Source organism: Capsicum annuum, chromosome 9 (genome assembly GCF_002878395.1).
Source record: "Capsicum annuum cultivar UCD-10X-F1 chromosome 9, UCD10Xv1.1, whole genome shotgun sequence".
Classification (NCBI taxonomy): Eukaryota; Viridiplantae; Streptophyta; class Magnoliopsida; order Solanales; family Solanaceae; genus Capsicum; species Capsicum annuum.
In genome coordinates, this window is record NC_061119.1 from 208618703 (window position 1) to 208636716 (window position 18014).

The 18014-nt window shown below is 32.5% G+C and overlaps 1 protein-coding gene across 7 annotated transcripts; it reads left to right on the forward strand.

The window, feature by feature from the left end:
• The first annotated feature begins 2864 nt into the window (after positions 1 to 2864).
• LOC107841776 (beta-amyrin synthase) lies at positions 2865 to 17324 on the forward strand. 7 transcript variants are annotated; one of them, XM_047396489.1, is made up of 20 exons: positions 2964 to 2993; positions 4361 to 4414; positions 4664 to 4883; positions 8421 to 8606; positions 8988 to 9077; positions 10947 to 11144; positions 12661 to 12745; positions 12914 to 13080; positions 13246 to 13434; positions 13523 to 13636; positions 13813 to 13932; positions 14020 to 14142; positions 14254 to 14352; positions 14527 to 14583; positions 14737 to 14783; positions 15176 to 15319; positions 15401 to 15578; positions 15677 to 15757; positions 15834 to 15917; positions 17024 to 17324. In XM_047396489.1, exons 3-20 carry the CDS (start codon positions 4683 to 4685, stop codon positions 17144 to 17146), a joined length of 2286 nt encoding a protein of 761 aa, XP_047252445.1. In that variant the 5' UTR covers positions 2964 to 2993; positions 4361 to 4414; positions 4664 to 4682; the 3' UTR covers positions 17147 to 17324. The 7 variants fall into 7 exon arrangements, with proteins under 7 accessions (XP_047252443.1, XP_047252444.1, XP_047252445.1 ...); XM_047396487.1 differs by lacking the exon at positions 4361 to 4414 and having other exon boundaries at positions 2865 to 2993; positions 4656 to 4883; XM_047396488.1 differs by lacking the exon at positions 4361 to 4414 and having other exon boundaries at positions 2926 to 2993.
• Positions 17325 to 18014: the final 690 nt, after the last annotated feature.

The following is an 18014-nucleotide window of genomic DNA, read 5'->3' on the forward strand; positions in this document are numbered from 1 at the left end:
TATAAAAATATATGAATATTGGCATAAGATTTGCAAAAATATCAGTAAATCAAGAAGATAGTTGGATACTTTAATTTCTAGGTAAAACGTTAAAGACTTTGAATATTAATATATGTGTTTAAACTTCTAAAACACTCACAATTTTTAAACTCTAAATCCGCCTCTAAATATACCTTTCTTTAATCGTTGTAGGTTGTACGTAACTTTCACTGCTATAAATTTGTTGACAATCACAACTCCTTTACTTTTCAGGTACTGCCGACCATGTTCTCTTCTTTTATGACAACAAAAAAATACAAAGATAAAAGTAATCATGCAAATAATATTCGATACTCCTATTTATAGAAGAGATATCTAGTTATTTTTTTCATCTTCTCTAGTTAAACGTACGTCTCAATATTTATAGAAGTATTTTCTTAATAGAGTCCTATTTTAGGAGCATTTTTCTATCCTATTTTAGAAGTATTTTTCTAATTGATTAGTACAAAAAAAATATTAATTGATTCTCCTTCAATATATTTTAGGAGTCTAGTTAATATAATAAAAATAATTAAAAAATAAATTAAAGAAAATAGTGAAAAGATAATTTTGTCTAAAAGAGAGTCTTTTAATATTAGAAAAAAAGTCCAAATCACTTTTCTAAGAGTCTTCACACTTTTAATATATTATTATTATTATTATTATTATTATTATTATTATTATTATTATTATTATTATTATTATTATAGATATAAATTATTACTCTTTTCATCTATTTTACTAATCACTTTTTGAATATAATAATTGTCATGCATTGAGAAATACCTTGAGTGATGAATAATATTTAATAACAAGATTAAAATGGACAGAAATGATAAATTATTCATTGATTTGTCAAACTGAACAAATATTGTTAGATATCTATTTTTTGTATAATGGATAAGTAAAAATGAACAAAGTAACTCTTAGAAAATAAAAGATAACTTTTTCAACTTACCTCTAATTAAATTTATCTCTTTTTTAAGAATAAAATCAAAATACAAAAGCATCATGACTTATTTAGTAATGGAGAAAGCACTATATTTCGTACCATTTATTACTTAATCATATAGTATTCATTCTCACTTTATTTTTTAGGTAAACGACATAAATCTCAACATTTTGCTACCTAATTATCCTCTCTCCTAACTTTTACATTAATTATTTAATATCCCGAATATGATACATAAATTTGATTCGGATACATAACCTACATATACTTAACTACCAAACTAATTGACTATAAAAAAGGAAAATAACAATAAAAGAGTAAATAATGGAGCAATTAATACGATTCTAATTGAGCAATTATATCTCTTTAATTCTTCCATAACAAGCTTTTTATCTTTCCCTTTATTTAGAGAATTGAAAAAATAGAAGAAAAAAGCTGATCATCCTTTAGGAGAACCATAAAATTATGGAAATAAATTGTTTGAAGACGAGAATTTCTATTAACATAGATTTCCAAATTAGAAAGAAAATCATATAACATTATTTTACTCCTAACTTCAAAGTTAGGATAGAAAGGAATGTGATTTTCACTGAAAAAGGTTTTGATCGAATAGGAAGGTATGGAAGTCAGGCAGTTCACATTTGAAAGCGTCGATTTTTCTGAGTTCTTCTTCTAACGCAACAATAATTGATTGAGCTTTGTTAATTTGTTGGAGATGTCATCCATGGCAGAAACTTCAGTTAAAACATTTGAAATTATTTTTGAGACATAAATAAGTTCAAATAAAGTTGAATGTATCGGATGAAAAAAACAATAGAAATCAACTTCAACATTTACTATGTATCAAAAATAATGATATATCTCATACTTATGTATCATACTCATAATGTTTAATGTATCAGGTGTAAAACAAACTAAAACTCACATTCAATTTTCAGAATGTATCATATAAATCTAAAATTTCCACAAAATTAGATCTATGTATCATAATAAGTATATTACATGTATCAAGTATAAAACTGAATCATAATCACATATATGTTGTATTATGTATCATAAAGCATTACCCTTGAATAATCTATGAATCAAATGTCATATATTAAATGTATCAGATGCAGTATATTGAATGTATCATATCTATAAAGAAACAAAAATCACATGTAAAAATTTATGATGTATCAGAACGCACGCATTGTCACGAAAATTGATTTTTTGTAACTTACTTTTTCCTCTTTACAGATGCAATAATCGATAACTTCTTTATCATAGCCGGGTCATTTTGATATTTTAATCGATCTTCACTTAAATTAATATCTTTCATATCATAATGAAATGGTGAAAATTAAAAAAGAAAGTTAATGGTTGATATATTTGCATCGTCGAATATTTGGATCGATCATTGCTATCATGCACGTTGCACTGATAGACTTGTTAACGTTATTCATGGACTACTGGTGTTACCATTTCCAACAACTACTTCACTCAACATGATAATGAAATTGTGGAAATTAAAAAAGAAAGTTAACGGTAAAAAGATGGAGTTGTTAGATTTAATTTAGTAGATGAGAACAAGGTGAAAATTCAAAAGAAATTTAATGGAAATTGTAACTTGAATATTGAAGTAGAAGGTGAAGATGAGAACATGGTGGCAATTCAAAATGGGTGAGTTGAGAAAATTGTGGAATATATTTTCTGATTTTTGGGCTTGATTTGTGCCAAAATATGGAGTTGTGGGTGGGTTTTTTTTTTTTAGATGTATCAGAAAAGAGACAACTATTTTGAGTAAAAAGAAATTTTTTATAATTATTTTGGTTGGATATAATTTTAAATAATAATAGAAACTATCCCTATTTTTTCCGTGTTAATTACTAGGGCAGTGGACGGCAAATTAATTCATCTATCATAATGACAAAAGAAGAAAAAACTAGACACTCACTTTTTTGTATAAATAGTTGCATAGATCTCTCACTTTTTCCACACAATCATAATTTCTTTCTCTCTTAGCCTACCAAACTTGGTCTTGGTGAGTCATTGCGCTCTCTCTCTCTCTCTCTTTTTTTTTTTTTACTAAAAAAAAAACACTTTTGAGGTCACTTCATCTTTAATACTTGCATGATGGTTTCTTTTGGTTTTGATGAAAAGGGTTGGTGCAATCTTTATAATATGCTCCTTCCTTCCGTATAAATTATTTTTACTGTATTTAATTGATATATATTTGATACTTGGACCATTGCATGTATTTTACGTATATTGAGCGCATAAGGAAAAAATATTTGATAAGAGACAAATATATATCAGTTAAATACGATAAAAAATAATCTACGGGGTCATAGGACCCACGCAAAGTTCAGGGTCCGTAACTGTAAATTTCTCTTAAGTGAAGGTATTTTTAGCATATTTTTCCCTATAATAAAGAATGACTTTTTTTTTCTTTAGTTTGTTTTAAAATATAATTCTTTTTTTATGTATTTCACGCACATATTGCATAAGAAAAAAAATGTCTGATAAGAGATAAATATATGCCAATTAAATACGGTAAAAAATAGTCTAGAGGGTCATAGGACCCCCGCAAAGTTTAGGGTGTGTAACTGCAAATTTCGCTTAAGTAAAAATATTTTTCGCATATTTTTCCCTATAATAAAGAATGACCTTTTTTTTCCTTTAGTTTGTTTAAAAAAATAATTCTTTTTTTAGTAACACTTTAATTTCAACTTTTCACTTGACATGTTTAAGAACAAAAGAGTAAAGAAATTTTTGGTACATTTGACATAACTTTCATTTGGACCCACAAAATTTATTTTTTTATTCTTAAATTATATATCAAATTGAAATAGGTCGTTCTTTTTAAAATAGAGAGTACATAACTATATGAAAAGTAATTTTAACACTACATGCAAGGGCAATGTAGCATCAATCATAGTTTTAGGTTCAACAAAAATTAATAACTATTGCTTAAACTTGTACTTATAATTCTGTTTAGAAATCAGTTAATATGCCTGAATACTCTATAAGAATGTTGTAAGTTGGAAAAAAAAAAGTGATAGAAAACATATAAACTGAAAAATATGGCTTTTTGTCTACATATGTATAGTACTTTCCCTCTTTCAATTTATGTAAGGTGTTTGACTATATGTTGAGTTTAAGAAAAAATGAAATTTTTAAAATTTATGATCTAAAATAAGTCATATATATCTGTGTCGCTATAAATAATCTCATTATGGGTAAAATTGAAAGTTTGAACTTAAATTATTACTAAATGTTGAAATATATCATTATTTTTAAGACCGACTAATAAAGAAGACTTAGAAGAGTATCACATAAATTGAAACAAAAAGGATACATATAAATTTTTACGAGAACATACAATTGATCATCTTTCATGTATTGTAGGTCTGGCCCAGGGACGTATCTAGGTGGGGGTCATCGAGTTCACGTGAAACCATGGTCCTCTCCTTAGATCATATATAATAGTGTTGTTTTTCTCTAAAAATATTTAAATATAGATGTGTGAGTCCACATTCGAAGTGATTCCATAATAATGCATCCATCCTCACAAAATTCTGAATACGCCTCTAAGCCCTGCGTCCCCGCCCTTAAATAGTTTAAACTCATAACCGCCCTTAAATAGTTTAAACTCATAACCATATTGTGTGAGAAATGCTCATTGATATCATTAAACTTGAAGCCTCGCAGGCATAAGAAGATATTGAGAATGTGGAAGTTGAAGATTGCAGAAGGAAAAGATGGGCCGTATTTATACAGCACAAACAATTACGTTGGACGACAAACGTGGGAGTTCGACCCAAATGCTGGAACGGTAGAAGAATGGGCCGAGATTGAAGAGGCCCGTCAACAATTTCGGAAAAATCGTCATAAAGTTAAGCCAAGTAGCGATCTTCTTTGGCGAATGCAGGTCGATAACTATTTTCATTTTTTTCTCTTTCATTTTTTTTTTTTCATAAAAAAGATTTTGAAATACAGTATCCTAAATGATGAAAATTAGAATTAAAGAATTGATTCTTCTTGTAAGATTAAATAGAAGAACAGGAACAATAATTTTATACATTTTTAAAGTAGTGGATGTCTTTAAACTCACTATCAGAATAAACGATCCATGTCGAACATCTCTTTTAAAAGGTGCCTCATATGTATCCTCGCCACCCAACAGATAGAGCCATTTGCCCTTCTTTTCTAATGGACTTTCATTGTTTGAATTAAAAAAAATCTTATTTTTTAATGGGAAAAGGTTGAAATATGCTACTGAACTATCAGAAATGACTCATTAATGGCATCCGTTAAAAGTTTGGCTCATTCATGCCATGGCCGTTATAAAATCGGTTCATCCATGCCATTACATTTTAATGTTGGTTTTTTAAAAAACTTTTTTGCCACGTGGCCTCTTATTAGAGGTCCACGTCATTTTTTTTTTTTTAGTTTTGATCCATTAAAAAGAATGCACCCGTACCCAACCTATCACCTTAACTCACTTTAATATTACTTTTAATTTTGACCCTAGATTTGAATATATATATAATCATTTAGTCTTCGAACATGAAATTTACATACTTGAATAATACGTTTAAAATAATATAGGTTAGAATAATTAATAATTTAAAATGACAAATGAATAAATTGTGATTAAAAACTAATTTATTTTGACTCTTGAAATTCGAACATCATCACATAATTTAGGACGAAGAGAATACCATATACATGAAGGACCCAAACTTTTAATTAGGAAGAATACCTAAAAATCCCTTCAAAATTTGGATTATAAGTTGTATAATTGAATTATTGGTAGTCTTAATTATTTCGTGGACTTGGCTATTTGATAACCTTTATACTCTTTAACATGGACGAGACGTAGAGCATAGGGTGTTTTCAAAGTCCCAACTCCGTGCGTAGCTTTTGACTTGGTAAAGTTGCATAATACATTCACAACTTATATGTACGACTTTGATTTTTACCTAACCCTCCATCTCAATTTATGTGAGTCAAATAAGTTTTTCTTTAATTTGACTGCGATTTTTCATACACCTTTTATTTCGAATTGTCAATTATTGTCAACAAATAACATTTTTTTTACTTAATTTCTAACGTAACTATGTAAATTTCATTTTTTTCTAAGAAAATAACTTAAAATTTTATGTTACTTACTATTAAAATTAAAAAGTTTTAACGCTCAAGATTTGAACTATGGATGTTAAAAAGTCAAATTGAAACATGGAATCTCAAAACACAAGGATACATGCATGCATGCATGCAAGAAATTTGCAGTAATCCCTTTTTCACGTCTTCATTCTGCATGGTTCAAACTTCAAATATTAGGCGAACATGACCATATTAACGATCATAATGTTGTTTTTCCTTTCTGGCGGCGGGAAAGAGGTGGACTGGGGAGGATCATATATGAGCATCAGATATCATTTATTTAAGAGTTGAACATGATGTGGAGTATCAATTTAAATAGATCAAAATGTGTTGAGTTAATAAATATATAGATCATTAACTTGCTCAAAAGTTATATATTTGGAATGAGATAAATTTCAAAATGAATTAAATAATGAGACATAATCTAACCGATCCATCTTACCAAGTTTGAATTCCATCGTTTCTTTTTTATAATTTTTAATTATCAAATAATATTTTTATATTAATTATTATGATTATATATCGAACACACACACACATATATATATATATAACAAAATTAATAATTTTTTTTATGAATCGATTGAACTACATATTGAGATCAATTAAGCTCACCTTTTAGAAGAGCTGGATTGAAGCCTACCCCCCCCCCTCCACAACCCCCGCCCCCACAGTATGTGGATTTCACTATCAAACCGATATATCATCCACCACTTTGCATCAGTTCTAAAAGCACTGTGATCTCTAAAGCGACTTAAAACATCATTTTTCTTCAACTTTTCCTCCGTGCGCCGAAATACTTTGTCATAAACTTGATGATATCTAACTTTATTACGAGATTTCCTTGGCCATATCTCACTATATTAAGATATTTCCTCTACTGTTTTGTTTAATGATCCCTTTTACTATATATCTCTTGAGCCATCATTAAATTCTCTGATATGAATCTACATTAAATGAAATCACTTTGCTTAGCAGAATGATTTGCCTGAATAGGACGACTAAGCTAAGAATTATTTGAAAATTGTTCGAATCAATTTCTCTGAATATAATTCTTTTTTAAGCAACACGACCCGTCAAGATATGTAAAAAATTTGAAAAAGATTGTAGGTGATTGGACTAGTTTGGAGTAAAAAACATAGCTAAAATTGAGTTAAAAATTCTTTGCGCACATGTCAAAAGCTACGCACGGAGTTGGGACTTGGCTATCAGGTACGTAGGGTGTTTTCAAATCTAGGGTCAGAATTAAGAGTAATATTAAAGTGGGTTAAGGTGAGAGATTGGGTGCGGGTGGATTCTTTTAAATGGATCAAAAATAAAAAATAAAAAATAAAAAATGACATGGACCTCCAATAAGAGGCCACGTGGCAAAACAGTTTTTAGAAAACCACCGTTAAAAAGTAATGGCATGGATGAACCGATTTTATAACGGCGATGACATGAATAAGCCCAACTTTTAACGAATAACTTAAATAAACCATTTCTGATATTTCAGTGGCATATTTCAGTGACATATTAGAAAACTGCCATGTGGCTCTTAGAAAATAATTCCAACTCTTTTTCTTGTGATAATCTTAAATTCTAGATTTGAACTCATAAAAAGTTTCCAAAAACTCATGGACCAGTTTGCATCGAGCTTGAATCTTATGTTCTATTGGTGGATTTTCAACTTGGTGTCAAAATTTAATTTCAAAACAACTCATAAAGCTAAGTTCCGTTGAGAACTTTTGTATCAAACATAAAACTCCAACAAAATCTCAAACAAACTCATATTCGAGTTCGTCAAGAGATCGACCACCACATGCTTTCAACAACAACAAGAAAGGATTCGAAACGAAACATAGAAATCCAAATATCAATAACAATGAAAGTCAATATTTCAGAATTCAAATAGTAGAATAAATAATAAATCATATATAAATGAAATAGAAGCTCGTATGAATCGGGAAATTGTTTTAAATCAAATGAGAGAGCCCAATCCAAAAGACTAGTAACCCATTAGCACTTCTCAATTTTTTCCAATGAATTGGTACATAACAGTCGTCTTCGCTTGAGAACCAACGACCTCGTTGGTCACAGTTGGCATCCCTCTTGGGTCCAGACCACCATTCCGAGTCATGAGCCCACGCATGGGACTCTCAATGCAATGACCAATGTTATAAATCAAACGGTAAAGTCCAATTCAAAAGACTAGTCTAATTGATGGGAGATTCATTTGGCCTATAAACCCATTAACATTTCTCTATTTTTTTCAATGTTGGACAATTGGTACATAACAGAAATACAAACTTGTCTGCAGTTTCTCAGAGAGAAGAATTTCAAACAGAATATTCCATCAGTAAAAGTAGATGAAGGTGAAGAAATTAGCCATGAAGTTGCAACAACTGCACTGCGTAGAGCAGTTCATTTTTTCTCAGCATTACAAGCTAGTGATGGACATTGGCCTGCTGAAAATGCTGGTGCTCTCTTCTTTCTTCCTCCTTTGGTAAGATTTTTTTTTTTTTTTTTTTTTAGAATTTTAAGTAAGGTGAAAAACACACCTAAAGTATCTCAATTTTTTATTTTCATATCTGAACTATCAGCTGTGTCACTTTCTACTAAACGATCACCAATTATTCATCAAAATATAGCTCAACTATTAATTGTTTGAGCTTAGTACCTGAATTATCAAGTAGGAAAAATGAACAATTAATAGTTTATGTGTGTTTTGATAAATAATTGATGATAGTTTACTATGAAACTGACACACCTGACACCTGATAGTTCAGATATGAAAATATACTTTAGGTGTGTTTTTGATTATTTAACTCTTTTAATTATGGTAAAGCTAATGGTATGATCATTTTCTTGGGGACCCAAAATTCAGGTTATCTGTATGTATATCACCGGGCATCTTAATACTGTATTCTCGACTGAACATCGTAAGGAAATTCTTCGCTATATATACTGTCACCAGGTAATTTACTTTGCAATTTAGAATATTATTCTATCAAAATATACTTTGCAAATTCTATATGAATATGAAGTGAGCGTTGGAGTAATTGGTAAAGTTGTGTACATGTGACCAGAAGGGGACAGGTTCAAGTCTTAGAAATAACCTCTTGCAAAAATGCAAGCTAAGGTTGCATATAATACTCTTGTGGTCGTGCCCTTCTGAGTTTTAGTACATCGGTCTCAACAACTACATTTTAGGAAGGGTTCTGTGAGGAAAAATTGCCCCATGAGAAAAGAAAATCATCTATGATCTCTTCTGGTCAGTTTAAGAACAAGCTTAATACATAATAGATACTCAAACTTTGCCTTTGCCAGCAAGTAAGTCCTCCAATTTTGAGAGTGTACATTTAGACACCTCAACTTGGTCTAACCTAACAACTAAGCACACCAACTCATATCCACCATGTCTCATGGACAATAGACACTGACATGACACATATATTTTGGAGGTGTCTGGATGATGATTTTGTAAGTTGGAGTGTTGAACCAACACAATCGAGACGAGTTGAGGTGTCTAGATGTGCATACTCAAAGTTGGAGTGCTTACTTTCCCTTTGAGGTCAAGTTTTGATGTCTTTATATGTATTATGCCTTAGGAATACCTAGTCTATCAGCAATTTCCTTCTTTATCAGTGCCAACAATGTCTCACTGTGTACATTGATGCTTACAGTGTGGTCATTTTTCTTGCCCTCCATCTTTGGTAGATAGTTGCTCTCTAGAGAGCTGTCAAAATCTCCTTTTTGAATTGTTTACAATGTTTCCTTCTGATAGCCTCCAAAACACTCGTCATATCACCGACTTGGAGTTGAATACCCATCCAGTTAGAGAGACCATTACATAGTTGCTTGGTCAACTAACATCAAACAAATGGAGTTTCTGCTATCTATTGCATCACATAAGCAACATTCATCATTGTCAACTGGGATGTTCAAATGTATAAGCCTGTCCTCGGTTAGAACCTCCTCTGCACGGGCTAGCCATAAGTATATGTGTGGGTTGAGCTACAGTAATCCGTATCATATCGTCTATTTTCCATCTAGTATAAGTTCCCTTGAGTACATTATAGCCTCTGGTAATGGAATATCTCCCCCCTAGAGGTCAATGTGTACATACCTTTAATGTACCAACTGCTCATGACAGCTTTAAGTGAGTTAAATCTTCTTCCAATACCAACTGCAATCAGTAGAGAATCCATACGGTGTTGACAGCCTTTATATACAGTCCCTGGACCCATTTTCACCCACATAGAATCTTGCTTCTCTGATAATTGCCGCAACAGTTTACCAGCTGAGGCTACATTTCAAGTATTGCAGCCTTTGTTATTTAAGCCTCCAAATTTCTTTGGAATACACACCACCCCAAAGAAACTAGAGAGATTGCCTTCTTTTCCTCATCACCTCCCCATAAACATTCCCTACCTAGTCTGTCAACTTATTTCAAAACACTCCGAGGGAGAATAAAAACAGCTCCCCAGAAGTTATGAATGGAAAACAACACTTCAATAATTTGTTGCCTCCCAGTATATGAGAAATGTTTTGCAGAATCCTTTGTAATCCTGTTAGTGATCTTATCAGTCAGCTGGTGACATTCCAACTTACTCCACTTCTCTGAAGAAAGTGGTAAACCCAAATATGATCTATTACTCTTAAATTATACACGCTGAGTATAAAGAATCGATTGATGTGCTTTGATCAGCTATAATAAGTTATTATTGCGTTTTTATGTTCCTAAATTAAGCTTACTATAGACTGTATATATTGTGAGTGCTGAGAAGTTAAACTCATTTTCCGATTTACTTCTAGATTACTAACAACATTCTGCATTATGCAGAATGAAGATGGTGGATGGGGTCTGCATATAGAAGGTCACAGTACTATGTTATGTACAGCTCTTAGTTACATATGCATGCGGATCTTTGGAGAAGGACCAGATGGCGGTGAAAACAATGCCTGCGCCAGAGGAAGGAAATGGATACTTGATCATGGTAGTGTCACTGCAATTCCTTCATGGGGAAAAACATATCTCTCGGTATGACTAGTTACCCTTGTAACTTTTTAGAAGACCATATATCAAAGTAAGATTTAAGTTATTTACACTGGTAGTGTACAAAATGTTAACACAATCAGTGATTATTAATCTGTCAGAGTAGATACAGGAATTGAATTTGATGAGTTCAACCTTTAGGTTCTTATCATTGAGCCCATAATACTTTTGCATGTATAGATTCAAAATTTAATTCTTAAATTCTAGTATTGAATCTCTAGGCTTTATGAACTAATTAGTTATACAGTACATACACGCCTCTGGACTTGTAAAGTTAACATTTAGGTGACCTGATTCTGCAAAAATTCTTTTTTATGGTTTGTGTAGGAGTTGAACTCATTAAATCATATCATTCTCCATTATCAAACATTTACACTTGTGCTGCATTAGTAGTTCCAATTCATCTGCTTTCCTTTTATATGGTTACTTTGTTTTATGCTTTTATATCAACTTCATGTTACCCATCTTCGGAGCGTAGGTGTCTTCTTACTATCCTCAACATTGCAACGACCATCTCAACTTACCTGATCTTACTAACATAGTAGAAACCACATGTCAGGCACCACCTTAGCGTGATCAACTATGCGATAATGAATTCTACACAACTAAACAAGTATGATGTTATGCTCATATCAAGAAGAAGAAGCTAACAGTATCAAACAAATTCGTAATTGGATGAAACTAGTTTCTATGAGTCACAACTAGTGATGGGGACGTAAACATCCATTCACTTACCATTTAGACCACATACGCACAAAATGAGGGGTCAGGATCGTTATTTTTGTCTTGAAAGTGCTATATAAGCGGAATGCATCTAAAACCACCCTAACCGCCTCGAAATCTAACCAAATTTTGCAGAAAGGTTCCAAATATCTCTTCCGAGTTACGAGAAGACTCGGAACACGATTCAGACTTCTAAGCTAAAAATGATCGGGTCATCACATTAGTCATTACTTAGAAAGACGTTCATCCTTGAACGTGCCTAAATCTTTAAGACAAATCAGAATTCGACAAGACCAGTATCTAGATGTCACAAGTGACGAGACGAAACTAACATAGTAATCATAACCCATAGCCAACCACCTTAACGCAAAACCGGCATTTGCCAGAAAATTTGCAGCTACAAAATCACTTCCAATGCTGTCGAATTACCTCAGCCCTTAGGGTCACTATACGAGCACACATACAAGTCCAAAATCATCATACAAAACTATTGGAACCTTCAAACCAAGAATCTAAGCTGGTTTACTCAAAAAGTTTGCGTTGATCAACTCTCCTAACTTTAGGCTTCTAGTTTAAGCTTAATGATTTGAAACACTCCCGGCTCTTGGGAGTCATTCTATCCATACACTCAAATCATAAATTAGTAAATGGAGCTACTGGAAGTCTCAGATAGGGGAATGGGGGTCCTATAACTTAAAAACTACCAGTTGGACCGTTACACTTGTAGTGTCATGTTTATGCCTTCTTGTTTTTGATAAATCCTCCGTCTTTTATTCAGATTCTTGGAGTTTTTGAGTGGTTAGGAATCAATCCAATGCCACCTGAGTTTTGGATTCTTCCATCTTTTTTTCCCATTAGTCCAGGTTGGTCATTTTTTTTTATTGCTTATGCGTACACATCCTAAAATTGTCAGTTCATTTTATTATAGATATTAATTCTCAGGAATTCCTATGGATGTCATTCTCTATTAGGTCTCCATATATATATATATATATATATAGTAAGTACTTTGACTCTTTTTCTAAATGCAGCAAAAATATGGTGTCACTGTCGAATGGTCTACATGTCAATGTCTTATCTCTACGGGAAAAGATTTGTTGGTCCAATCACACCTCTCATTTTGAAATTGAGGGAAGAGTTGTATGATCAACCGTACAATGAAATTAACTGGAAAAAAGTACGCCATTTATGTGCAAAGGTATGACTATTAACGGTAGTCACTGAGATCAGAAAAATAATCTCGACATAAGATTTGATATTATTATCCCTGTTTAACTTTGTCTACGGACCAAACGAGTCCTTGGTTGAAATTTGTGTCTAAATGATACCATCTTCAACAAATTCTCAAACACAAACGCCGCAGGAGGATCTCTATTGCCCTCATCCATGGGTTCAAAATTTGATGTGGGACAGTCTCTACATATGTACCGAGCCTCTATTGACTCGTTGGCCTTTCAACAAGCTGAGAAATAAAGCTCTTGAAGTCACCATGAAACACATACACTATGAAGACGAGAATAGTCGATACATCACCATCGGAAATGTAGAAAAAGTATGGAAATGAATTCGTTTTTACCAGATAACTGAATTACTGACATTTTGTTAATGAATTCAATTGATGTAACACTTGGATGGTGTAGGTATTTTTCATGCTTGCATGTTGGGCTGAGGATCCCAACGGCGATTATTTCAAAAAGCATCTTGCTCGGATTCCAGATTTTTTATGGGTAGCTGAAGATGGGATGAAAATGCAGGTTGGTAGATATGAATTATTTTTTGTAAACATGGAAATCATACTATTTCACAAATCGTAATGGGTTGAAAAATAGGATCTGTTTTACACTTGATTCATGTTTGAAAAAATCATCCTATTCTGAAATGACAAAACATTTTTTACTGAAATTGACGAGTATTCGTTGTTGTATTGCAGAGTTTCGGTAGTCAAGCATGGGATACTAGTTTTGCTATTCAAGCACTACTGGCCAGTAAGATGAATGATGAGATATCAGATACTCTTAGAAAAGGACATGATTTTATGAAAAAATCTCAGGTTGGATATTAAATCATGAGCATAACAGCCCTACAAAATGAGCTCTTCAAAATATGGACGTTATTAATGTAAGTAACTTCTTGCTAGGTGAAGGACAATCCTTCTGGTGATTTTAAAGCAATGTATCGGCATATCTCAAAAGGATCATGGACTTTTTCAGATCAAGATCATGGATGGCAAGTATCTGATACTACTGCCGAAGCATTAAGGGTATCTAACCATTCGATGAAACAAGATTCCAACTTCTTGTAGTTACTGAAAATTAGTAAGATAATACTGCTAGTAAATTTGCCTGATATCTTCTTAATTTTGTTTCTCTAGTGTTGTCTTCTCTTCTCTACAATGCCTTCTGAATTAGTTGGTGAGGCAATGGAACCTGCACGACTGTATGACTCGGTGAATATTATTCTTTCCTTACAGGTAAAAACTGCAAAACGTGTCCTAAAATCATTGGTCATTAGTTTGTTTGGTTGTCTGTCGCTTATACAAAAAATCCAAGAGAAACCTATATCTTACACCGAATAGTCCAATGCATGGCAGTCGTCATTTGAATCTTTGTAGCAATACTAAGATCCATTTTAAATAAAATTGCAGAGCAAAAATGGGGGATTAGCAGCATGGGAGCCTGCTGGGTCCTCAGAGTATATAGAAGTAAGTAAAATAATTGTTTGAGTTGAGATTCACGATATAGGAATTTTATCCATCTGCTTACTCTCCAGGTTGTTAAAAATCTTCAACTTCCTTCTATAGTGATCCAAAACCTGAATATTTTAACTTTCTTGGTTCTGTTTTATTCACTGACAGTTGCTCAATCCTGCTGAATTTTTGGCGGACATTGTCATTGAGCATGAGTAAGATGTTCTCTCTGTTTTTTCTCTTTTCCTTTAGCTTTTTTCCCGATAAGGATATGACATTCGGGCCTAATGCATCCCCAAAAGCTCGGTCATGAGGGGAGGATTGCCCAAGTTGATATAAGCAAACCACCAGTCGATTACCCTACCATAGTGGTACTCTAACGCCCGCCTACATGCCAGGCCCTACTTGAGCGTGGACCGGGAGTTCAAACAGGGATGGACCTAACTCTGATACCGTGTAAAGATACACTTGGGCCTAACCGTTCCCATAAGCTAGCTCGTGAGGGGAGGTTGCCCAAGTTCATATAAGCAAACCACTAATCTATTCCACAACCAATGTGGCCTTAGTCTCCATTTTATTGCGTCATACTGATTACATGTCAATCCAGGTATGTTGAGTGCACTGGCTCATCAATCCAAGCACTTGTTCTGTTTAAGAAGCTATGCCCTGGACACAGAACCAAAGAGATCGATGATTTCATTCATAACGCTGTTAAATATATTGAAGATGTACAAAAGCCTGACGGTTCATGGTATATGATATATATTTCTTTTGCGAGCCCTTGAACTTTCCACTGTATCGATACATATGACACAAGTAATCATATTAACAGGTATGGTAACTGGGGTGTGTGCTTCACATATGCCTCCTGGTTTGCTCTTGGAGGGCTTGCTGCAGCAGGCAAGAGTTACCGCAACTCCGCAGCAGTTTGTAAAGGCGTTGAATTTCTGTTACGAAAACAAAGGTCTGATGGTGGCTGGGGAGAAAGTTACCGTTCTTGTCCTGACAAGGTAGTGCAAAAGCAAAAGTGCTACGTAAACAACTGTAACAATATGCACGTCTCAATTTGTGCTTGCTATGTTGCTCAGTTTTGTATTTGATCAAATAGGTATACAGAGAGCTTGAAACAGATAACTCAAATCTTGTACAAACTGCCTGGGCATTGATGGGATTGATTCATTCCGGCCAGGTTAATTCCTTGTAACTATTAGTAAATGTTGTAATTTATTTAAAAAAGTTCTTTACCAACTTTCCTACTTGGACAGGTTGATATAGACTCAAGGCCTCTCCATCGTGCGGCAAGGCTGTTGATTAATTCTCAGATGAAAGATGGTGACTTCCCACAACAGGTAATTTATCTGCAAATTACAAGCTAAGCAAAGAAAACGATTCTCCTACCGTTAAAAGAACAAGTTGTTATGTATTGGTATGAAATAGACTCGATTTAAACGAAGCAGACATGGGTGATTCATTTAGAAACTGGTCGTATTTGATTGAATGGTCAAAAACACACCTGAAATATCCCCTTTTTTTTGTAAGTTTCTTACCTGAACTATAAGTTGTTTGCGTTTCCTACCCGAACTATCACCAACTATTTATCAAAATATAGCTGAAGTATCACTTTTTGTAAGTTTCTTACCTGAACTAGTGTTTCCTACCTGAATTATCACCAACTATTTATCGAAATACACTTGAAGTATCACTTTTTGAGTTTCTGACCTGAACTACTTTTTGAGTTTTTGACCTGAACTATGAGATGTTTGTTTTTCCTACCTAAACTATCACCAATTATTTATCAAAACACACATGAAGTATTGCTTTTTTTTTGTGTGAGTTTCCTACCGGAATTATCAGATATTTGTGTTTCCTACTTGAACTATACCAACTATTTATCAAAACACACTTTGACTAGTATCTAATGGTGCGTCATGTACACTCTCTTTTTTTGTTTAAAAATAGTGCCAAATGGCACTCCACATGAATAATTAAAGGAATTAATTGAAAACTTTTAACAAATTATGAGATAATGGTCAAAGATATACCTAAAGAATCACTTTTTTGTGAATTTCCTATCTGAGCTATCAGGTGTTTGCATCATCAACTATTTATCAAAATACTTTTCGAAATTAATGAGTCAGTTGTCATGTGTACGAAGTTTTAAATCGGCAATAAGTTATCACTCGCCTTTTGGTGATTGTATTCAAATACTTGGCCTAGTCAGCTTTGTGTTTTGCTAAATAGTTGGTGATAGTTTAAGTGGGAAATGCAATCATTTGACAGTTCTCGCAAAAAAGTGATACGTCAGGTGTGTCACCATTATCTCATCAATTAATATATGACACAAGCTCTTTCAAACTGGCAAAATAATATGTAAAAAAGAAAGAGATTACTAAAACCAGTTTTGTCTAAATATTGCTCTTATCTGACATGTGTTTCACTTCATAAATATGTGCAGGAAATAACTGGAGTATTCATGAAGAATTGCATGTTACATTATGCAGCATACAGAAATATATTTCCATTGTGGGGTTTGGCAGAATACCGCAGAAATGTCCTATTACCATTAAAACACAACTAAAATATACAGGATGCAATTTGGTCCTCAAGGAATAATGTAGCTTATTGTTTATTGTGCTAATGTAAGTGGCGTAACAATGCCCAAATCATACCATAAGTTGTTAATGTTTTATATATGTGCATAATTTGTGAACAAAGAAAATTACAAAAGAAAAAACGAATCATTATAATTCTCTCTAGAAAGTGATTTGTTCTTCTATTTTTTTTTTTTTCATAATACATAAATATATGACCGTAAACTTGACATCAAATTATAACTTTGACCTTAAACTTTGATAGTGCACAAATATGATCTTTAACTATTCAAAACTACACAAATATGACCTCCGATCTTATGTGGCAAAACACATGTTGTACACGCAAAACTGGGCGTATTGGGCTAAAAATTTGAGCATTCCAACAGTAAAAAAAGAGTAAAATGACTATTATGCCCTTACTAATTCCTTTTTATATATTTGAATGGCTTTTCACTATTATTTTTTCCTTATTTTAAGCTCAAAGATGAAACTATACTAATAATAAATAAAAAAATTATAGTTTTAATAAAATGTTATTAAATTAACGTTATTAAAACGTTATTAAATTAACGTTACTAAAACGTTATTAATAAAACGTTATTAAGGGCAGCAGTAGTAGTATATTAAATTAACGCTATTAAAATGTTATTAATAAAAGGTTGCTAAAGGCAGTAGTAGTATATTAAATTAACATTATTAACACATTATTAAATTTACGTTATTAAGAAAACGTTATTAAGGGCAGTAATAGTAGTATATTAAATTACCGTTATTAAAACGTTATTAATAAAACGTTATTAAGATGAAAATTTTATTAAAATATTGTTATTATTATTATTATTATTATTATTA

Excerpts from the sequence above, each read along its gene's own strand:
- LOC107841776 (XM_047396486.1), top strand. Across the intron at positions 8,607-8,987 it reads TCTTCTTTCTTCCTCCTTTG|GTTATCTGTATGTATATCAC; the intron begins GTAAGATTTTTT and ends CCCAAAATTCAG. Across the intron at positions 15,320-15,400 it reads CAAAAGCCTGACGGTTCATG|GTATGGTAACTGGGGTGTGT; the intron begins GTATATGATATA and ends TCATATTAACAG.